General features: G+C 37.0%; 1 protein-coding gene across 29 annotated transcripts in view; it reads left to right on the top strand.

Moving 5' to 3' along the window:
• Positions 1-25,090, top strand: part of LOC126248677 (twitchin) — a 523,948-nt gene that overhangs the window by 274,336 nt on the left and 224,522 nt on the right. For all 29 annotated transcript variants that reach the window (XM_049949938.1, XM_049949935.1, XM_049949939.1 and 26 more), the window contains 13 exons: positions 2,961-3,111; positions 6,457-6,593; positions 7,748-7,911; positions 8,133-8,274; positions 12,350-12,652; positions 12,908-13,192; positions 13,434-13,745; positions 17,260-17,389; positions 18,274-18,446; positions 18,573-18,700; positions 18,785-18,938; positions 21,668-21,967; positions 22,052-22,218. In XM_049949938.1, the coding sequence (XP_049805895.1) occupies positions 2,961-3,111; positions 6,457-6,593; positions 7,748-7,911; positions 8,133-8,274; positions 12,350-12,652; positions 12,908-13,192; positions 13,434-13,745; positions 17,260-17,389; positions 18,274-18,446; positions 18,573-18,700; positions 18,785-18,938; positions 21,668-21,967; positions 22,052-22,218 (2,546 nt within the window). The remainder of the gene's footprint in view (positions 1-2,960; positions 3,112-6,456; positions 6,594-7,747; positions 7,912-8,132; positions 8,275-12,349; positions 12,653-12,907; positions 13,193-13,433; positions 13,746-17,259; positions 17,390-18,273; positions 18,447-18,572; positions 18,701-18,784; positions 18,939-21,667; positions 21,968-22,051; positions 22,219-25,090) is intronic.

The raw sequence follows: 25,090 nt of genomic DNA, 5'->3' as shown, positions 1-25,090 counted from the left end.
AGTTGACGGACTTTGAGCGAGGGCGTATAGTGGGCATGCGGGAGGCCGGGTGGACGTACCGCCGAATTGCTCAACACGTGGGGCGTGAGGTCTCCACAGTACATCGATGTTGTCGCCAGTGGTCGGCGTAAGGTGCACGTGCCCGTCGACCTGGGACCGGACCGCAGCGACGCACGGATGCACGCCAAGACCGTAGGATCCTATGCAGTGCCGTAGGGGACCGCACCACCACTTCCCAGCAAATTAGGGACACTGTTGCTCCTGGGGTATCGGCGAGGACCATTCGCAACCATCTCCATGAACCTGGGCTACGGTCCCGCACACCGTTAGGCCGTCTTCCGCTCACGCCCCAACATCGTGCAGCCCACCTCCAGTGGTGTCGCAACAGGCGTGAATGGAGGGACGAATGGAGACGTGTCGTCTTCAGCGATGAGAGTCGCTTCTGCCTTGATGCCAGTGATGGTCGTATGCGTGTTTGGCGGCGTGCAGGTGAGCGCCACAATCAGGACTGCATACGACCGAGGCACACAGGGCCAACACCCGGCATCATGGTGTGGGGAGCGATCTCCTACACTGGCCGTACACCACTGGTGATCGTCGAGGGGACACTGAACAGTGCACGGTACATCCAAACCGTCATCGAACCCATCGTTCTACCATTCCTAGACCGGCAAGGGAACTTGCTGTTCCAACAGGACAATGCACGTCCGCATGTATCCCGTGCCACCCAACGTGCTCTAGAAGGTGTAAGTCAACTACCCTGGCCAGCAAGATCTCCAGATCTGTCCCCCATTGAGCATGTTTGGGACTGGATGAAGCGTCGTCTCACACGGTCTGCACGTCCAGCACGAACGCTGGTCCAACTGAGGCGCCAGGTGGAAATGGCATGGCAAGCCGTTCCACAGGACTACATCCAGCATCTCTACGATCGTCTCCATGGGAGAATAGCAGCCTGCATTGCTGCGAAAAATGGATATGCACTGTACTAGTGCCGACATTGTGCATGCTCTGTTGCCTGTGTCTATGTGCCTGTGGTTCTGTCAGTGTGATCATGTGATGTATCTGACCCCAGGAATGTGTCAATAAAGTTTCCCCTTCCTGGGACAATGAATTCACGGTGTTCTCATTTCAATTTCCAGGAGTGTAGTAATTGTAGCTTTTGCAACTCAAATGTTCTGTCTTTAGCGACAAAATGAGAATTGGTTGGGGAAAACTGGAAGAAAGGGGTGGGGAGGTGGCGGCTGATCACTCAGGTCATAGGATGAGGAGGATCCACCTGTTGTCAGGGTGAGGGAGAGGCAAAGCAGTACCATTTATCATTTATCTTTACCTCACCACATACATATAACAAGTGCATCCCTTTTATTTAGTAAATTAATAAAAAATTAAAAACAAAGAAATCTTGTGTAATATGACTTTATTCACAGTTTCATAAAATGAAATCTTATCTAATAACTGGATGTTGTTCACTTATGTATTATAGATATGCTATATTTGTAAAAATGGGTCAAACATTAAAAAATTAAGACTGGTTTATGGTACAGTGAATCAAAGTTACATTGAGTAAAACTGATTTGCATAGTAAATGCAATGAATTAGTTCGTCTTCTGTATTTTTTGTTTTTAAGTGATATGAAAACCTGGGTGACTGTATAGTTTCATGAAAGGCTACTGAGAAGTGAATGTTGAAGGAGTTACAAGGATTGAATTATTATGGGTTCCACAGGTATATGATAACTAAAAATATTGACTAGTGTTGCTCACTAAGGTTTCACAATTATATAGTCATCAGGAAGGCAGTAGCACATCTAAACCATGGGTGTCAGCCTGAGAACCCAAAAATTATCATGTGAATTATGATTGGAAGGTGTTAACTGTGGTTTGCAATCAGTTTGCTCATTATGCTTCACAACAGTGTCTTTGATTGTAATGTAGTGAGCTTTTCTTCATCAATGTGTATTATATATTCATATGTTTTGACTGTATGTCATTAAATTATTCTTCAGTTTCCCCATGTGCACAGTATCTAGAATTTCACATACAAGCTATTCGCCATGTGATGCTCCAATGAATTTAAAAACAAAAATACTCTTTGTCAAAACATTGTATAATTCACAATATTGCATGTAGGGAGACTATTTATGGTAAAGACAAATGATCTTAAAAAAACATTAATAGTGTACTAAGTCTAATTTTATGAAAGAAGATATATTATCAATGCTGTGAATCCATATGAATGTTGTGCTTTAATATCATGGACCTGCTGTGTGTCATTATCTAAGTGGCAAGGTTGATTCATTGTGCATAATGTTTGCATTCTGTTGTCAATGAGGTCTTGTTATTTAAATCATGAGATAATTTTCCCGAGGGCACTTGAAGTCATTGACACAATACTAATCTGCTATGGCAGAACATCTCCATGCAGCCACCCTACACATATATTTTGAACACAGTTTTTAGATTAATCGAAATTTTTTCAATGTTTTTCTTTGTAATGGACTATGATCAATACGCTGAACTTAATGAGGTACCATTTCTTTACATCTCACAGATGAAGAATGAGGGATTGTAAGTTTAATATCAATGTTAAAATCATTTCATATATAGTACTAATTAAACTTAATATTGGAAAACATTAACGAGTTGACCTATTGAAACAGGTTGGACCATCACATTATATTTTATCGAATGAACCATAGCTATCATTCAAATGTGAGTTATGAGATAACATAAAACTATGTTCCTCATTCTGCAGTGTTGCTGTAGTGTGTACTTTATCAGACATTCTCTTGTAAAAATGTATCTTATAACATTTTCTCATTGAGTATTGTTGTTTAAAAATTCATTACTGCACAACATGGTTTAAACTTTTGGTACAAACCAATGAACAACTTGTATGCTAAACATTTTAAAGATACTTCAAAAGTAATGGAAAGATAATATATTTTCTGTATTTTTCAGTGAAACCATTTATTATTGGTGATGGATTAACCAACATTGTTGTAAGGAAAGGACAAGTTATAAAATACGATATAAAGTATGGTGGTGAGCCAGAACCAGTGGCACGTTGGGAAGTTGATACAAAGGAAATTGTAGAAGACAAAGAAGAACGGTAAAAAAATTAATAAATTAATTCTAATGTAAGCTCTTTCATTTCACAGATACAAACTACTTCATTTTGAGTGTTTTGTGGTGGTTGGTGGGTAGAGGCTATTTAGGATAAGGAAGTGGAAGGATTTTGAAAATGAGAAAAGAAGATAAAATTAAATACTGAATTATAACTAGCACTCCATTTCAACTATAGGTAGTTGATAACATGACATGACAAAATAGAGTAGTTTTGCACTGATAATGCTGATGATATTGTGCTACCAGTATGCAGTGGGGGTACCAGTAGTTTCAAATTATTATATATTATTTATTTCTCAAATAATACTGGAATGCTCATCAGTACATATGTTAAGAATATACATTTAAGAAAATAGGATCAATATAAAATATGCCTAATCATAGTAGATGTATGTAGCATCACATGAAGATGTACAATATAAATGAACTATAGTACAGCAATGTACAGTCTGTGTCATATAGATGAGTACACAGAAATGGATATTTGTGGGTAATGCAGTAGTGTCATTTTACACTGTGCTATTATGTAAGTGCTGATGAACTCAACACTCCATTATGCCTATAACTGGAGGTGTTGAGTTTCATTCCATTGATAATGCTCTTCGGTCTACCAGAAAATATGGATTGGAACGCAATCACTACAGCATTTCTGTAATATATATTTTAGTCCAACTAAATATTGCTGGATGTCTTAGGATCAACATTAAAAAAATCATGTATTGTACTACAACTCTTAATCTATTATTAATTAGACATGTTTCTCATACTGCATCTAAGAGTATCACAGTGAGTAGCCTATCATTTATGCACATTGTGACAACCAGATTAAACTGGCACATTGTCTTACAAACAAGTAAATGAGGCAACTTAACCAATTATCATACAATGGCCAGGCATATAACAAGGGGTTTAGCACTGTATTACATGACAAAACAAACCATAGACTCAGCTGCAGCAGGAACTATCTGGGTCATGTGATTAGGCACAACACTGTTCTGGTTCAGAGTAACACATGTTGATATTGCACATTGCAAGAGTGGAAAGTTATGGTAGAAAGTGGCTTCATGGGCAGTCACAATGGCTTGCCGTTACTATGATCAAATTTATTGAGGATAAGAAGGAGAATGGAGCCACAGTGCTGTCAGGAAATGTGAAAAAATATGCAAGCAAAATTAAGTCTATTAAGTACATTCTGTACAAATTACAGCAGAAGAAGGATAATGTCGGTTGGAGAAGGATTCAAGTAACCATCTCAAAGAGAAAGAAGCAAAATGTGCACAATAAACATCCCATTGGTGGTATTGATAATATGTTCTGAGGCAGCAGTTCTCTGACATTATAAACAATACAAAGAAATACCAACTTTGAGGAAATTTGATAGCTTTTATCACACATAACTGGATTTCAAGGCTAGCAAGAGAGAGAAATTGTTATGTGTGTAGAATTTAGTTTTGAAAGGTACAGGATGTATGAACCATCATACGCAAACAACACCATAGTTTCAGAAAATGCATTTTACAAGGGTAATCCGAAAAGTAAGGTCTCCTATTTTTTTATAAGTACATCGACCTGTTTATTTCTACAGTGGTTTACATCAGTTTACATCTTGAACATTTAGCTATTTTTTGACATAATCACCATTTCTGTCTATACATTTTTGTAGACGCTGTGGCAGTTTTTGTATGCCCATCTCATACCAGATTGCCACCATGCTGTTCAGAAAGTTATGAACAGGTCTATGTACTTATAAAAAAATAGGAGACCTTACTTTTGGGATTACCCTCGTACATTAGATTTTTGCGAAAGAAATGTATCATCAGAATTAAAGGTCCCAGTGGTTTATTAAGATGAAACATGGATTCATACACATTACACTGTTACAGTGACTGTGAGTTATATTGTTGTGCTATAGAGGGCTTTTTCTGTATTGATGTGTAGCGTGTAGCAGTACAATTGCAAGACTACTGGAATTTATGTTGTAACTACTTCCTCTCTATTTTCTGGGCATAAACATGATGACAGTCATCTTGGCCAGCTCTGTAGTTCATTCCCCCCCCCCCCCCTCTCCCCCCCCCTCCTCCCCTCACACACACACAAACACACACATGTACAGAGCTAGACAGTGAGGAGGAGGGGAGTGAGAGACAACTACATTCTCATGCAGCAATTTGGAGAGATGAGCCATAATAAAAGGGAGTGACAGCAGGGGAGAAATACACATGCAGAGGTAAATCACACTTGGTTAGGCAAAGAAAGTATAGTGAAATACTGATGTGGAATGAGTAGGATGTGGTGGGACAGAGGTAGAGGCAGACCAGTATAAAAGTACTGTGGATAAGAATAGAGGACACATAATAAAAGAAGGGAAAGGAGGAGGTTAACCTTCGTTCAAAGGATCAATGTGGGTTAAGGAAACATTACTCATATGAAACACAGCTCACTTTTTTCAGATATGACTTCTCACAGCAAAAAGTATGCACAGAGAAACATGTAGATTCCAGCTCTCTAGATTTCCATATGTTAGACTTGATGGTGATGCTCAGCAGAAACAAATATAACAATGTGTATGCTTCTAGGAATTATAAAAGTGCTGGTAGTGTCCTCAATATACATAAATGATAATTAGGTTCAGCAGTGTTGATTGTTCACAGCCAATGCTGTTGTATACAAGAAATTATCATTGCTGGATGACTATAAGGAAATGTAGGACAGCTTTGATTGTATCTTCACTTGATGCACTGAATGACAGCTGCTGTTAAATGTGAATAAAAGCAAGAAAATGCCAAAGAGAAAGCATGTTATATTATCCAATTACAAGATTAGTGATAAACTTGAAATTGAGTGGACTGAATGTCTTGAATTCGATAGACGAGAAGTTACTTAGATTTCATAGTATCAGATTGTCAGTTTGATCATGGAGGGAAGTGTGGGGGATGCAAATTGTATACAGTATGCAGTTTCAAGTGGAGGTAAGTTGCAGTAGTTATATAGGGATAAAAAGGCTTGCATGGGATAAACTAGTGCAGAAAACTTCATCAAAAAAGTCTTTGGACTGAAGACCAGAATAACAACAACTTCTTTTTACTTGGATCAATTCACATCAGTCTTCGTTTTCCTTCACATTTGATTCTACAGACTACAATGTATAATTGAGAGAGTGAGTGACTAGACAGATTCACTTTGCTTCAAAGGACGACTTTGTTGTGTAGAAACAAAAAAAGAGAACAAACTTTTAACTGTAAATCATATCCATAAATACACATTCCTCTCTAACCTCATATTCATTTACAAAAGAAAGTAATTAATGCAAATTTAATTTCCATTTCAGCATTACCATTGACAAATATGAGAGAAACACAGTGCTTACTATAAGGAGAACAAGTAGAGCTGACAGTGGAAAATATAAATTAATATTGAAAAATGACACAGGCATTTGTGAATCTGTGGCTGATGTTGTTGTCTTGGGTAATGTACAAATAATTTTTAATTCATATAGATTAAACTATTTTAAAATTAATTATATTAAATAATATTGTGGTTTCCAAATAACTATTATATCAAATGATGATAGTAGCTCATATGAATGAAATGATTTAAGTCTCATTTTGGTGTGTGCAAGATTTTTTCTTATTGTTATGTCGTTGTGAATGGTTGTAAAACTTGCTTTTCTTATTGAAGTCATATTCAGTATTTGAGATTTATATCAATCCTTGCTACCTCACTACCAATGTTTTGTTTCCTCAGTAATATCAAATGCATAACATAAAATTTTAGTCTCTCTGTTTTGACAGTTTTCTGCTTTTTAATCCTAAAATCTGTACTACGTGTATAGAAATGTTGCTGTGCACATTCTTTTAGCTAATGCTTCACTTTTCTGCTGAAATATACAAACCAGTTTACTAAATAATGATGAAATAAAACAAATTGCATAAAAATTAAATTCAGAGAGACAACCCTCCCTTATTCTCACTCCACATGTTCAGTTACAGTTGGATATAGTGTGACTCTAATGTACTGTTTCAATTTAATAATGTTTTGCCACTTAGTGCTTGATATTTGAAACCTTGGTTTTTTGATTTTTCAATATTCCTGTTTAATTTACATGAGGTGGTCTATTTTAAGAGTGACCAGTGACCTAGAAAAAGTTCATGTTTACTAAGTGCAAGTTTACATGTCAATTTAAGATTTTCTTTTATGGTACTATCTTCTGTTTCTATACATCCATGGTCAAAAAGTGACAAGATTTTCCACTTTGAATACTTACCAGATTTTATGCATGATCAGTATGGGGGTTTTCATTGGACATAGTTTGACTCTAGCAAATGTTATTTCACAGCTTTTATCATGTAGATAAGTAATAGCAGAAGAAAGAGACTGAAGTGGTGATGTGAAACTGTTTCTAAAAATTTGTGATTTTTAATGAAGAAATTTATTTGGTGATTTGTTTTTCAAATCTCCTTAAACATGTGCTGGTTGATCAATTCACTAACCTCATATATTTTTATAAAATTTCATCCTGTTTTCACAGTAGAGCACTGTTTGTATTTTTTGCTGCTACATTGTTATATAAAATTGGTAACTGTGTTGTCGCCGTAATGTAAAGTTTTTTCTTTTTGTAGACAAACCCTCGATGCCTATGGGACCAATGAAGGTTGAGGAAGTGAGAGCAAATCATGTGAAGGTTAAGTGGGAGAAACCAGAGGACAATGGAGGAACTGAAGTTACTGGATATGTATTAGAAAAGATGGATCTGGATACAGGACGCTGGATTCCAGCTGGAGAGGTTAGAACAGACAAAAAATTTGTAATGCTTCATTGTATTACCAATACTGGAAAATAAATTGAATAATTTCAGGACTATATAATAAAGGTGATACAGTCTCCTTCCAGTACTGAAAATCATACTTAATGCTTGCAATTGTAAAAATAGTTCTCTAGTTTTTTTTGTGATATCTTAGTTAATTTATATGTTAATACTTAAGTATGTGACAAAAATTTAAACAGGTGGGCCCAGATAAAAACACTTTCACATTTGATGGCCTGACACCAAAGAAAAAATATAAGTTTAGAGTAAAAGCTGTTAACAAGGAAGGAGAATCTGAACCACTGGAAACGGAGGGAGCTATACTGGCTAAGAATCCATATGGTAAGGGCATTATTTTATTGTTATTATTATTATTAAAATTATAATGAAATGTACTAACAGTGTTTTATTTTTTACTGTGAATTTTAAATTATTTTTGTGATATTTTCTATTATATCTTATGTTGTGTTTTCCATTGCATATACATTGCCTGACAAAACAGTGAAACCCCGTGAATGGGAGGATGAAATGAAATGAAACTTATGGACTGAGAGGGTATGTGATATTATTGCAGTGATTATAACATTGAGCCAAAATTACAAAGAACTTGATGGTATGAGCCCACTTATCAGTATGACATTACACATCCTCTGGCCGGGATAGAGGCCAGGATGATTGCACTGATTCACTTGGAAAAAGTGTCATAAAGCCTTTGTATCATCTCCTGATATGAGCTGGCCCACAGCTGTTGTAACTAGTCCTTGATATCCTAGATACTGCCACTGGGATGGAGTTGACATCCAACCTTGTCCCACTCATGTTGTATCAGGGATAGATCTGTGTTCTTACTGGCCAATTGAGGATCTCAACATCATACGGTTTGTAGAGACATATGCCATGTGTAGACAAGCGTTTTCCTATTGAAAAGTGACACTATGTCAGTGTTGCTGCTTGACAGATAACATGTGAGGATGCAGGATGTCAGTGACCTGAAGTCTTACCTGATAGCTCCCAAGGCCATCATGCCAGGAGTAACACAGCTGTGCCTCTTCAAAACATTTGAAGATGGAACCTCTGCCCAAGTTGTCACTACACTCACTAACGATGGTCATCTACGATAGTGCAGTGCCACGATTCATCACTGAACAGAATCCAGTGCCATTCATCAGCAGTCCATGCTTCCCAGTCACAGAACCACTACAAACACCAACATTTGTCTTTATGGTGTAGCAACAGCCTATACATGGGACAACTGCTGCTAGTCACTGACCATTTAGATGACACAAAATGTTGCAGAGAATCCATTAATTTTTACTAGGGGTTTACAGTGTACTTGTTGCACTCTGTGGCAAGCCTTCCATGTGGTGGTCAGACATGTCCAACTGGAATCTTGGCAACAAGTATGCCTGCCCTCACGTTTTCTTGCTGCCTAACATCAGGCCAATGTCACATCTTAATGCCCGAAAAATCTGGACATTGCATGATATGACCAGGCAGCCAATTGGAGACTGACAGTGAGACCCCTTTCAAATTCTGTCAGGTTCTGATAATGCTGTCTCACAAGTGTATGCAGCATTTCCATGTCTTTGACAGTGACTACTCAGCGCCTGATGCTGTTCACACCCCTTATATGTCCTACCAGGCCTGGCAACAGTGCTGAACATGAACAGCACCTATGCACTCTGTGGTCATTGTACCTGTCTCAGAAAATTACAGCTCTAATCATTTACATACCCTCCAATGGTGCATATGTGTATAAATTTACAGTGATATCCGACCATGTCTTCTGAATGCTTTACTTTTTTTGTCAGGCATTGTATTTACGTTTTCGTTAGTTTGTATCACTGTATTACACTTTTTGTCTCCTTTTAAAGTGTTTACTTTACACTTTCCCTCATATTAAAAATGAACTAATCTTGTTTCTCAGTTATGTTTTTCCTATATTCAAGTTATTTCAAAACAATTTTATGATTTATTAGTACAGTAACAGTTCAATATATATTTGCTTTGCACAGTTCCACATATTCAAAGTCTGCCCCTTTCTGGTTCCTTATATCTCTATTTACGAGGGTGTGCTGAAAAGTAATGCTTCCAAATTTTTGAAGTGAAAACTGTTAACCCTTTAAGTAAAAAAAAAACCTTTTTAACATTCTACTTCTTTAGTCATCATGTCCACATATTTATTTCTCAACTTAGTCACCCTAACAATGAACACATTTCTCCCAAGGAGAGACCACTTTGTTAATACTGTCACTGTATAATGTTTGACTTTGTTGACGGAGCAACAACTGCACCTCTTCTTGCACTATCAAAGTGAAATCTTTGAAGGAGTTCCTTAAATTTTGGAAACAGATGAAAATTGAATGGGGCCAAGTCAGGAATGTAAGGTGGATTACCAATGACAGTGAACCCAAGGCATCGGCCTGTTTCAGGTGCTCTTGTGTGGTCTGACATTTTCGTGCTGAAGGAGAGGATGCTCCATGTGTGGACGAACTCTTCGAATTTGAAACTCATGCACCAATATAATTAGCCTACAGTGCACACCACCATGTTATGTGCAACAGTTCAGAGCACTCTACTGGCAGAGGGGTGCAAATATGTAGGCATGAAGAATAAAGATGTAGGATGTTAATAATGTTTGTTTTATTTAAAAAGCTTTTAAGAATTTTCACATACAAAATTTGGAGACATCAGTTTTCAGCACAGCTTCATACGTTTTTCTTCTGTGGTGCATTTTAACAGGATCTACAACATACACTTATTAAATTATTGATCATCTTGACAGTTTTATTATCTAAAACAAAGAGATGTTTTTGTAACTCTTTCTTGAAAGTACATCTGAAAGAATTTTGTAGAATGATTTCATAAAGATTTTAAAAATTTGCAGATCCCTTAGAATTAATTACTGCAGGCATAAATTTCTTGAGCAAATTGTGGAAGAGGTTAACTTTGGAACAAACACAAACCCAACTGAGATGAACAACATTTCAAAACCTGTTGTTTTACAGTGGATCCAATTTATAATTTATGTTGATACAAGAATGTTCAGTTGCCTATAAAAAAACATGAATTCATATTCAGCTATTGTTGAATTAACTATTTACATTTCATGTTACATTTGTGGGATTCTGTGTGTCAGTGAGAATTGAGCCCATAAGTTTATAGTTACCTTCATCTTAAAATTCATAGTCAGTGTGAGCCTCTTTGTATTTTCTGTCCAAGAAATACTTACTGATTATTTGTGCTCCTCTGATGTTCATGACACAAATCTGGGTTTATGTGGAATGTGCCTCTTCCAGTAGATTACTGTATAAATTAAAATCATATTTGTTACTTATATAGGAACATATACATTTCTACTTATATAGAAACAAGTGACGAAGAGTCCCAGTGACGAGGAAAAGTATTTTGAGACTTGACTTTAAAAGTGTGCAGACTCTCATTAACCAGAGAGCAGCTTCAGTATAAACAGAAGAAACAAAAAAAATGTAACTGAATATAGTTGTGATACTCTGTGTTTAATTCAGATATTAACAAACAGTAAATACTACTGCCAGTATTGTCAGAAGACTCATACATTACCATTCTTCTTCTAAAGCCATGATGTTTGCTAACGGTACAATTATATTGGTAGAGGTCCCAACAAATCCTACCAATCACAGCAAAGAGAATAATGGCAGATGCCAACAACTAATTCACAGCAAACAGCTTAACCCTTAATCTTACAGAAACTCATATTGTACAGACAAATAAAAATGACTTCTAAATACCAGAAGTAGAACTCAGTGGGCACATATTAAATTAAACTGTGTGTAATGATCATGTGCATCCATGTTAATGAAAACAGATGGCACGTATACTTAGATAAGCTAAGCAAGAAGCTCAGTTCTGCTTGCTTTGCAATTAAAAATCTACAGGGTAACAATTATTGAAGTATATGAAAAAAATGTAAATTAGTTACAAACTACAGCGTGCACACACTTTATTCAACATCTGAACATCACTACAAATACTCGGATTTAGGTTTTGACATGTTTGATATGCCTGCCATCACTGACGATAATGTGGCACAGTAGAATAGTGAAATTCTGCATGACCAGCTGAAGTGCCGGAACATTGATGCTGCTGATGACCTCCTGAATGGCTGTTATCATCTCAGCAGTGGTTTTGGGGCTATTGCTGTACATCATGTCTTTAATATAGTTGCACAAAAAGGAGTGTTCAGATTCAGAGAATATGACAGCCATGAGATCATCTTCGAAAACCTTCATGTACCATTTGGCAGTCACTTTGCCATCAAGGTGTTTGCACAAGCTCTGATGTTTGACTAAAATTATTTGATATCTCACCCCCCCCCCTCCCTCCCTCCCTCTTGCACCCATTATATTCGTGTGTATATGTTTATTGTGTGTTTCAGATGAACCTGGGCGTCCTGGAAAACCTGAAATATTTGATTATGACAACAAGAGTGTCAGCTTAAAATGGGCTAAACCAGAAAGTGATGGTGGTCGCCCTATAACTCATTACACTATTGAGATGAAAGACAAATTTTCTGTAGACTGGGTAGAAGTCTGTAAAACACAAGATAGTACATGTGAGGCAAAAGTTGAAGACCTGAAAGAAAGAATGGTGTACCAGTTCCGTGTCCGTGCCCACAATAAGGCTGGTGCAAGTGAGCCAAGTGAACCCACTGACACCCATGTCTGCAAACACAAACACTGTAAGTGCCACAAGAGAGATGATTATATATTTGTGGTAACCAAGTAATATTTGTTTTTGAAGTGGTGAAATTATTTTTGACATTGTGTACATATTTCTGTATGTAGTTCTGTATTATTGATTATGTATGTATTGTAGCATGGTTTTGCAAATTAATTTTTAAAAACTGGAAGTATAAGTTCTCAAGTATCTTTACATACTTGTACACAAAAATGACATATTTGACTGTAGCAAGATATGATTTTCCTTTACTCAGTGAAACCAAGAATCGATCGCACAACATTCAAGAGTGTTACAATCAAGGCTGGCCGAACTCATAAATGGTCTGTGGACATATCTGGTGAACCACCACCAGCAGTTACATGGCTTTGGAAAGATTCTGTTAAGCTTGTACCCACAGAAAAAATTAAAATTGATAATGTCGATTATCATACTGATTTTACTATTATAAATGCAGTTCGCCGAGACACAGGAAAATACACTCTGATTGCAGAAAATGCTTCAGGGAAGGACCAGGAGACAGTGGAGTTGACAGTTCTTGGTATGTCTTTGATAAACGTGCACTCTATAATAATTTTAAAGCAATGACAACAGTTTAAATAATATGTAAATATGTTTGCCCATTGTAGTTCATCACTGTAAAATTACCTTCATGCTGGGTTCCCTCTGTATTTCTTCATGTCTCTAATAAGATGGAATTTTTATTTAAACTACTAAATTTGAGGAGCTATTAGTTTAGTGTAAGTAGTATATTTTGTAAAATGCATATATGAATTTTATAGGCAAGCCAAGTGCTCCACAAGGACCACTTGAAGTGAAAGATGTTACCAAAACTTCAGCCAAAGTTAAATGGCAAAAACCAGAAGATGATGGTGGTTGCCCAATAAAAGAGTATGAAGTAGAAAAAATGGATCTGGCAACTGGAAAATGGGTTAGAGTTGGTCGAGTTCCTGGAGACCGGGAGAATCCTGAAATGGAGATCACAGGATTAGAACCGGGTGCTGAATATAAGTTCCGTGTGACTGCAGTTAATGATGAGGGTGATTCTGAACCGCTTGTTACTGAAAAGGGAACTATTGCAAAGAATCCTTTTGGTAAGTTTTATTTGTGTATTATTTATTAAAATGAATATATGCACATAGAATATCTTTTTGTGTACATTTCAGTAGGAGTAAAGCACAAGAAAGAAAAAGTAGTCTATATATTTACAGAGTCTTTCTTCTGTGCTGTATCCTGCTAATGTGACATTAACACTGTATGTTTCTCATATAATTTAATTTCATGTTTATATTCTAACTGTGATTTGGTAAAGACGTCAGAGGGCTGGAAAGTTTAGAGGACGACAGTTGCGCCAATCCATATATTACTAGAAGCAGTCCTTTTCCATTTAGTACACATTTGATCAACTGAATGTGACGGACATGGTCAGGAAATGAAACATGTCACAATACTTGAGAACTATTATTGTATGATATTGCTGTCCTTGCACTGAAACAGTAACAGTAAATTGTTACTGTTGCATCTTCACTCTTTGCCCAAACTAGTTTTAGATCTGGGGGCGATCAAAATATAAATAAAATATGGTGATTGGCTCAAATAGTGATGTTTTCCATGCTGTCTTCAGCTGAAATGAAATGATCATATGGCATTGATGGCCAGGAGTCCCCACCCGTGGAAGTTCAGCCACTAAGCTGAAAGTCTTTTTAGTTGAAGTGACATTGGGCGACTTGCATGTCAATGATGATGATGGTGACAACACAACACTCAGTCGCCAAGTGGAGAAAATTTCCAACCCAGCTGTGAATCAAATTTGGGCCTACCGTATGGCTGTCAACGAAGGGGACGAATATATCTTCAGTTATTCTGAATGGAATTGAAACCTCTAATCTGTCGATGGCATCTACCTTCGATGCATGATATTGTGTAATAATCCTAATGAGAGGCTGACAAGGGATATCTGAACTTCAGAAAAACATGAATTGCAAGATATAATTCAGCAGAAATCCAAGTGTTCAGCCCAACAGTACTGGCAGCAAAGATGATCCTGAAAAAAAAGTCTACATATTATGTCTGTTGACAGAAGAGAGATTTCATGAGAAAGAGACATAGCCTGTCGTAGAGTCTAAAAGGAAGATGGATGAGATATTAGTAATTTTGCAATTTTTGTATAAAAAAAGTAATACAAGTATAATATGTTTTCCATAATTCTGTAACAGATTTTAGCCAGTGATATAGGGTTACAATGCACAGCAGCCCAAAGACCCTTTTTGAAAATGATGAGCATCTTCCTCCAGTCACTTGGAATGTTGTATTACTCCAGTGACAACTGATAAACAACTGTTGGAATAGAAGAAAGTTCTTTCGCATAATTAGAATCGTACACATATTTCATCAGATCCTGTCACCTATTCTCTGTTATGTCTATTTTCTATTTCACAACCACTTATCTCAATATCTATTATTTCAGTTCTTGTACTATGATTGAAAGGAGGAACTGTGGTATGACCTTCCTCAGTGAAACAATTTTGGGCAACAAAATTTAATATTTCAGCCTGTTATGTGTCATCTTCAATTTCGATTCTAGCATGATTACAGTGTTACTAGATACGTGAGTTGTACTCATTTATTGACTTTGTGTAGGACCAAAATTCCTCATAAATTTTTAGCAGATCAGAAGAGAGAATTTCACTTCTAAATTCATTGAACACTTATTATGTAACTCTTTTTTCTTTTAATTTTGATTTAATTCATCTTTTGTTAGTAAAATGTACTCTGCCTTCATTCAAATCTATGGTGTAGGCCACTTTACTTTCAGGGAACCTTTCTGAAATGATTGATGAACTGTGGAGAGTCTTTCCAATTCCTCATGACCTCACATGCCACATGTCTGTCTAAGGCATGTTATACAATGCTCTTGAATGTTTTAGATTTATGTGCCTCATTTTCTGCCCCAGATAAGAATATTTGACTTTGACTGCTCAGGTAATCTGCAATCTGTTTCTTGTTGCACTTGTGAACAAGAATAGTTTTCTGCCTTCCTAAATAATTCTTTTTGTATTCAGTGTTTGAAAAGAAAATTTATTGGGAATATTTCCAGATAATTCATTGTGCCATCGTCTGATGTGATGCTATTATGGTCACTGAGTGTCTGAGATTTAATATAATACAGAAATTTCTTCAAATTTTCTATCAAGTCATTCGATAGAATTTTATTTTAAATTAGTTGAATGCTTTACACATGGTTCTCCTTTTGTTGTTTTTGGCTTTGTTCAGTTTTTGCTTGCCTATAAACAGTCTGATTATGTTTAAATTTGCAGTGAAAGTCTCTTTGCTTTTGTAGCAGTTTACTAATGTGGCTGTCGAACCACGACGGGTTTTTCCCACCCCCACAACATTGCTTGGCACAACCCTGTCTAAAGCATATTGCACAATGCTCTTGGAATTGATACTCAATATTGTCAGTTCTGGAGATGTAATTTTCTTTTTAACCACTCAGGTAATCTGAAATCTCTTCTGTATTGCACCTGCTAAGCAGAAATACCTTTCCACTTTTCTTTATATTCCTGTTTACAACCATATTCAGTAATGCAGTAATGGCCTTATGATCACTGATTCCCTGTTCTCTAACTTCACTGAAAAGTTTGGGCCTGTTAGTGACGAGTAGATTGAATTTTATTCTCACAAGTCAGTTCTCTGATCAGCTATTCAAGGTAATTTTCAGAGAAGGCATTTAGAACAATTTCTCTTGATTCCAAATCTTTACTACTCACCTTGAGTCTCCAAGTCTACAGCTGGTAAATTTAAATCTCCACCTTATCTGTAACATGACCAGGAAATGTGTGCAAAATATTCTGCAGGTTTCCCCTCAGATGTTCTGCCTCTACTGCTCCTGTGTCAGACGGTCCATACAGGCACCTGATGACCATGTTTGGAATCTTCAGAGACTGCCTTTGCCAGACATTCATTTCTAATACCATGGGGACAAGTGGAAATTCAACAGTGAAATAACCTCTTGGTTCCGTATTATGTGCCTGTTGATAACTGTGATCCTTTGTTGTTCATAGTTATCAAACAGTAAAAACACCTATATGCAATTCTGCTACAAATTTAGTCTCCAAACTTTACTAATCAGTTGAAAAGCCAATTAATTTATAATTTATACCTGTAATCACACTCTGTGACTGAAAAGAAGTGAATAACATAGAACTTTACTTCTTAATGTTTCTATGTGAATTTCACATCTGCTGTTAATGAGACAGGTTACTTAGTTTTTGTATGGTATTTGTCATCTAAGCCTGTTCTACCTAATTTTAATATGATGTACTAAAGAATTGTGGGAAGACACATTTCTATAGGACCACATAGCATCATTTGTGGTAGCATTTTTAGCACAAGTGTAAATGTCCTTGAAAACTGTTTTCTGAACAGAATATATATCAGAATTTTTTATTGATAAGCTGTACATTGGAAAGTTGCTGTGCTTTGTTCCAGTAACCACGTGATTTAATGCTGAATATGTTTCCATGTAATAATTTCTTCGTACAAGAAGTATACAAAAACGTGATATACTAAAGAGATTTTGTTTAAATTGAATTCTGTCATTTGCAGATGAGCCTACAGCACCTGGTACTCCTGAGATAACAGATTATGATAATGAAAGTGTAGATTTGAAGTGGACTAAGCCTGAAAGTGATGGCGGTGCGCCAATTGAAAAATACATTATTGAGAAGAAAGACAGGTAAATTTCCAAGGATAAAATTTTGTGTCTTTCACTATAGTGAATGTAAAATAGTTGCTTTATTTTATTTTCTTAAACAATATGTGACTCCCAAAATTTTGGTGAAAAATGTAAAATGTAGCATGTAAATGTACTTAATCAAGAAAGTATGAAATAATTACACAGCCGTGGTCTAACTCATGTAATCATATGAATGTGTCAGTGCAACTACTTCCTTGGATTTTGTGTCCTTTTTTGTGTCATTATTCACATTTGTTGTTGGTTGTTCGGACTGTATGTCTGTAACTTCAATTAACAAATAACCGTTCATTGTGTATATTGTTAATGAACAATTTGCAGTGCTCAGTAAAATTTTTCTGGGTTTGTGACCGCGTTGTCAACACCCTGAGGAAGGTCGCATGCAACTGGGACCGAAACGTTGGTAGTTTTATATAAATTGACAATGTGGTCAAATACTCAGAAAAATTTTCTTGAATGTGACAATGGCTGTGGAAACCTATGTTTATAATTTGTAGCTTGATTCCCTCTGTAAATATTTTTGATTGTTAAACATTAATTGTTTTACATGAAAAGAATTTAACTTTCTGGCAGGCTTCCAGGCAACAAATAGTTTGCTGAGGCATAGTGCAAATTATGTTACCCTGTGCACAGTGCTGTTTCTGTTCGTAAAGTTGAACCTTATCTTCGTATGCTCCTTAACACAATATGGACATGGCAGAGGTGGCATTCACTTTACTTTCTTCCTTCATTTTCAAATTCTTCAGCATGCCAGTTGTAATAAATGCCATGTGTAGTCAAGAAATGAATTTTTATGAAGTGTTTGTGAATCATTTTTGTAATCACTAAATTTCATCTGAAAGTTTTTCTGCTTTTTTAAAACAAAGGTTTAAGCCAGATTGGGAGAAAGCTATTGAAGTTCCTGGAGACCAGTTAACAGCAAAAGTGCCTGACCTTAAGGAAAGGGCAGAGTATCAGTTCCGAGTAGTTGCAGTAAATAAAGCAGGGCCATCACCAGCTTCAGAACCAACAAAGACACATCTTGTCAAACATCGAGCATGTATGTCCATAACAGTTTTTTTGAATGTTTACATGTAATATATTCATTTATAAAATAGTTTGTAGAATCATTTTAACTATACTTGCCTTGCTGTTTTCTTCAAATATCTCATTTTCTCATATCTAGTGAAGCCACGTATTGATCGAACAAACCTGAAGCCAATTGTTATTAGAGCTGGGAAAAGTGTCAAATATGATGTCAATATTCGTGGTGAGCCTCCTCCAGACGTTAAATGGTTTCTGCAGGATACTGAGGTAATTTTGTAATAACATTTAATTATATATGATAATGCTCTCATCGTGTTTTAATTTTAATGTATACGTCTTCCGATTTTGTAGGTGAAATCAGAGGGCAACTATGAAATAATAAATGTTGACTACAATACCAAATTTTCACTTAATGATGCAGTTAGGAAAAACTCTGGAGTGTACAAAATTGTTGCAGAAAATCAACACGGGAAAGATGAGGCAGAAGTTGAGATTACTGTACTTTGTAAGTAAAATAACTTTGAAGTTAAATATTATGGTAGTTTATCACTACATTTCAAGTACACATGATCTGCATGTGTCACCAGAGTATCGTCAGTCTTTGGCCACTCTGTATCTTGACAACTGTTGCATTTAAAAAAATAATATAATTCACTGCATGAGGTAGAATCTAATATTTTCAGTGATTAATTCAGGAAAGATATAAAATTTCTTCTGTGTCTTTATGACCATGTACATCATAGCTACTGTGTGCTCTTAATGAATCTTAATTCTTTATGTTTTATGTGTATTTCAACAACAACAACAAATATTTTATTTTTCTCAATTTTTTATCCCTACAGTATGTCACTTGATGAAATTTATTTTAAAACTGTACTCAGTATCACTGTACATATAATATTGTTTGTGATTTTGTTTACATTATGATTGTTAATGTCTGCTAGGATGCTTGATTTTATTTATCAAATTATTCAGGCAGTTAAACTGAACTGAAGGGAGGAAAAACTTTCTGCTGCAAATAAGGATAAATATGTTGATGTTGACTTGCTGTTAAGCAGATTAGATTTCTTCCATTCTATTAAGAATTGTCTTGGAACCAAGTTCGTGGTTTCCACAAGTGCAGTGCTGTTTTCCCCATTTAACTATGCCAAATACTGCCCATGGCCCAAGCAATGCAGGTAGTGTGGATGCAGTTTAACATGAAACATCACTGAACCAATGACTTGTTTGATTAACAATACTTTACTTGCACTTCTTTCTTTTTGTGAAAAAAAAGTAACTTTCAAAATAGGAAGTGTCTAAAAACATATTTTTGTTCACATACTTCTTACCCTTTCAAGAAAATCTGTGTAATTCCTCAAAACCTTTTCTGTTAAATTTTCAAAGAAAATGTGATTATTTTTAGTTGGAAATGTAAGATTTATTGTGTCTTATTTGGGAAATGTACTAAAAGTAAATTAAAAGTGTTGTCAGCTATGTTATGCAGGAAATACATAAAACCGTGTGGCATGTTAACAAAAGTATATAAATGGAAGAGAGACAGATGGAGAATCATTCTGTTGACAATATGTGTCACAAATGGATAAGTCACTGACATTGGTGACTTTGACAAAGAGCAGATTAATATGGTACCAGGGGATGAGCATGGTAAAGCTGATTGTTTGTGTGACACTGTCATGAGCATCTATGGAAAGTGATTGAAGGATGGTGAAATCATGAATAGGTGACAAGGTGTTGGACATCCATGCCTCATCACAGGATCTGATCTGCTCTGCGTAGTGGCATAGGCTGTGGTATGTGACTTATCTGATGGCAGAGTACAATGCTGGTGCAAGCACAAGTATTATGGAACACACTGTTCTGTACATGTTGTTGAACGTGGGGCTCCACAGTAGATGTCCCTCAGGATTGACAGAATCATCAATTACAATTACAGTGGGCATGGGATAATTGAGATTGGAATGTGAGTTAGTGGAAACTTGTCACCTTGTCAGATGAATCACATTTTTTGTTGCATCAGGGTGGCTGTTATTCCTGGATACATCATCATCCTGATGAATGGTTGCTTCGATGTAGGCTGTTGGAGACATTATAATGCTGTGGGGGACATTTACCTGGGCTCTCATGGGACCTTTTCTAGTAACTGAAGGAAGCACGATAGCTGTGGTCTACTTCAAGATTATTGCAGACCACCTGCATCCATCCACGCACGATGTATTCCTATATGGCAACGGCATCTTCTAGTTGGGTGACAGTCCACGTCACAAAACCAGAGTTGTACTATAATTGTTCCAGGAAAATGATAGATAATGTATGTTGATGTGTTGGCCCCAAAGACACCTGATCTGAAACCAGTGAAACATGTCTGAGACACTATTGGGTACCAGTTCTGTGCCCACAGACCATCAGCCCATACTTGATGGGAACAGTTTGAATTCTGTGAGGAAATCTGGTGTCACACACTTCCAGTACTACCAAGAACTTGTCAAATTCATGTCATGTAGAATATTTACTATACTGTGTTTCAAAGGTGGATCAACACACTATTAAGCAGGTGATCATAACATTTGTACTCAACAGTGATAATTCTGATATAATAATACATGTGTGTATGCAGCTATAATGAAAATATAAAAAAGTAATTAACCTGTAGGATTCTTTGAACATCACAACACCTGACTAAATCTGGTCATATTTGGAATACGGTGTGTCACCTTGCTTTGACCTGATAACCAACATCCGCGTATGCAGTGAAATTGGAATTTCACTGATGTGCTATTTGGTGTTACACAGACCACTGCAGTAAATGAAAAACATCTCATGCTGCAGAAAATATTGGAGGAGTGCCTGGAGTTTAAATCCCAAGTCTTTAGATTTGTAGTCTGACGTTGACCTGTAAGCCACCGAGCCAGTGCCTACTAGTATATTATTTGGGTCAGTGTTTCCATACATGATGTATGCCTCAGATATGAACTCAGGCAATTTATGCTGCTGTTGACTGCACTAATATCTTGGCCAGAATCTAATGAATCAATTGAAACTAAGGGTTAAGGAAGACCTGTTTGGTTTAGTACATATATTTAAAAAGAAACATTCTTTGAATAGCAGTTAATAATGTTCTGTTTGTTAAATAGTTTAATATGTGTGCTTGAGGAAGTTTTATTCTAAACATATACTTGTCCACAGAATGCATTTAGGAAGAAAATGACATACTCTTTTTAAATTTGTTTGTAGCTGCACCATCTAAACCAAAAGGACCCTTGAAAGTCTCTGATGTTACAAAGAATAGTTGCAAACTGAAATGGGAGAAACCAGAGGATGATGGTGGAAAACCAATTACTGGGTATGTTGTTGAAAAACTTGACAAAGAGACTGGGAGGTGGGTGCCTGTGGGAAGAACATTGGAGCCAGAGATGGATGTGAAGGGCCTGCAAGAAGGACACGAATACCAGTTCCGAGCCCGTGCTGTGAATGAAGAGGGTGAAAGTGAACCTCTTGAGACAGAACGCGCAACTTTAGCCAAAAACCCATTTGGTATGTACTGTTTCTTAATTCATATGTTTCTAAATACATGCATTTGATGTAGAACTTGATAACTACAATCTACTTCTTTTCCAGATATCCCTTCAAAACCAGGAACTCCAGAAATTGTTGACTGGGATGTTGATCGTGTTGACCTTAAGTGGAAAGCACCAAAGAGAGATGGTGGTGCTCCTATTACTGGATATGTCATAGAGAAGAAAGAAAAATTCAGCAGCTCATGGGATGAAATTCTAACCACAACTGTAAGTAATTTAATAGACTTTTGTGATTCCCATATGTACACATTTCACTTACCACTAAAATCTTCTACTATTTGCAAATTGTAATTCTCACAAGAACTTTCTCAAGTAGTTTGACCATTACTTGTGGACACGGTAATGGTCTAACAACCTTTAGTGCTGTACTTTGTTATGGCATGAGAACCAAACAGATTTTGTTTCATCGGCTGTGGCACACTTGCCATTGGTGTTATTTCTATTAGTTACTTCTCATTTGCATAATCTCAATTTGAAAAGAAATGCAGGCCTATCAGCTGTGGCTCACTTGCCATTGGTGTTATCTCCATTAGTTACTTCTCACTTGCATAATCTCAACTTTGAAAAGAAATGCAGGCCTTTTTGCTGTGAATTTAACTACCTTAAATATTCGATAAAACATTCTCCATTTTCTTACTGCATCAGAATTGAGTAAAGCTTTGAGCTTTCTATAAAATCCTTCATTGTCTTTATCGGGAAAAACTTACTGTCATGGCTGCTATTGTGTCAACATTAATACCCATACAGCTTGTCATTAGTAAGCATATGTCATCATTATGTCATGCTGCAATAGATTATGTCGTAGTCTGTTCTGATGGCCATCTGTGGACTATAAATGGTCACCACAACAGCTGGAATGGTGGTGATAGTTGTGGTGTCACCGCCAGACACCACACTTGCTAGGTGGTAGCTTAAATCGGCCGCGGTCCATTAGTACATGTCGGACCCGCGTGTCGCCACTGTCAGGATCGCAGACCGAGCGCCACCACAAGGCAGGTCTCAAGAGACGTACGAGCACTCGCCCCAGTTGTACGACGACATTGCTAGCGACTACACTGATCGAAGCCTTTCTCTCATTTGCCGAGAGACAGTTAGAATAGCCTTCAGCTAAGTCCATGGCTACGACCTAGCAAGGCACCATTAGTTACTTCATGAATCTAAAGAGTCTCACTTGTATCATCAAGAATGCTGTATACCAAAGGACGATATAAAAGCTAAGTGTTCTAGTAGCTACGTTCTTTTCTTTATCACATTCATCACGTATCCGGTTCCAGACTTCGCGCCAGTCGGCGTGTGTGTACGTGTGCCCTTTCGGCTACCCGTCACTGTGGACTGGCTGCCTTGTCAGTCCACTACAATAGTGGTACTGCTCCTACCAGTGGTGGAGATGGCTCAGCTGGTGCAGCCAATGTTGGTGGTTCTGCGGTTGATATTTGCACTTTTAGTGTAATTTGTGATGAGAGTGACGCTGCAGTTGCTGCTGATTGCTGCACTGCTATTTGTGGTTAGGATGATGATGTTGGTCTTGCTATTGATAGCACTGTCACGATAACAATTTTATGGAGACAATATTTCCTTTTAAGGTGGCTGCATTCAGCACTTTCAGAATTTTATAACTGAGAAGTCTCTTGCCATTTTTGTCTATTTGCAATCCATGTCTTGTGTAACTTTCTCTCTGCAGATAATTATCAGGAAGAAACTGAGTATTTTTTTATACTTTACAGATCATCTTGAACTGTCTATTGGTGTTAATTTTCGTATCCACTCATAAGGCAGCTATGGGGTTATGTCTGCATTGTATTCCAAAAACGAGCTTTGTTTTACTCTCAGTACAGTCCATTACAGCCTTCAAATTTTTAACAACAGTAGATAAGTCATTCCCGTAAATATCATTGGCACCCATAACTATTACTGTATTTAATTTGCATTTGTGAGGCTTCTGACTGTACTGCTTTTTTCATTTTTTATGTAGGCATCCCTGGATTCTCATAACTGCAAGTGCTTGCATCATTTTATTCATGTAAAATTTCTGTAAGTCCATGCCCACATATTTTGCATGTTTTAACAGTGACCAATTTCCTTCTGGCACTGATTATCAGTGGCTATTACATATCATAGTATGAAGGCTTTCACGACCGGATGACATATCTTCTGGTAAACCTTCCGGGATGTAAGGTCGTGGTCCATGAAACTCTTCGGCTCCTAACGTTTTGTCCAGAGCTGCGCTGGACATCTTCAGAGGGGTGTTTCTCCTCCGGTGAGTCTTGCCGACTGACGGGTCGGACGTCTGAGAGTGACTTATATATCGTAGATATATATATAAGTCGCTCTCAGACGTCCGACCCGTCAGTCGGCAAGACTCACCGGAGGAGAAACACCCCTCTGAAGATGTCCAGCGCAGCTCTGTACGAAACGTTAGGAGCCGCAGTGTTTCATGGACCACGACCTTACATCCCGGAAGGTTTACCAGAGGCTATTACATATGCCTATATTTATGCTATATCACTAATGAAAGATGTACATCAGTCAAAAGTATGATTGTGCAAAGCACAGTAGGGTATGGAACAGTAAGAAACAAAATCTAATGGAAAACTGTTTGGTAGAGTGTTGTACATGAAGTTTCATAAACACCACAGTCATCTTACAACATTAAAGATAAAATATCAAAAATGTGTTTGTTATAGTGTATGAATTATGATAGTTACAACCATCTTATCAAATTAAAAAAATGCTGTACAACTGGTCTACCACATATAAAATATATATTTGCTGGCTTTGTCAGCTGCAGGTCTCTCCAATACTTGTCTTCTGTGAATAACTAATTCATAAGTTGAGAGTAATTCTGAATGTTCTGCAGAGCCATGGCTTAAGTCTTTTCAGAAATGTAGGTGAGATGAAGTCCTGCAAGCATGCTTCCGGATTGGCATTACCACTTGATGCTTGGATTCCTCCTCTGGTGAGAGGACCCACCAGTACATAGTGCTTGTGGTTTACATCAATATGTATACCATATTCTGAAAGGACACATCCAGTATGTTCATGAAAGGATGCATCCAGTATGTTCGTGAGAGTGCTGTTC

Source organism: Schistocerca nitens, chromosome 3 (assembly GCF_023898315.1).
Source record: "Schistocerca nitens isolate TAMUIC-IGC-003100 chromosome 3, iqSchNite1.1, whole genome shotgun sequence".
NCBI classification, from domain to species: Eukaryota; Metazoa; Arthropoda; class Insecta; order Orthoptera; family Acrididae; genus Schistocerca; species Schistocerca nitens.
The sequence above is the reverse complement of the archived record's forward strand: the minus strand, read 5'-3'. Positions and strand labels throughout refer to the sequence as shown.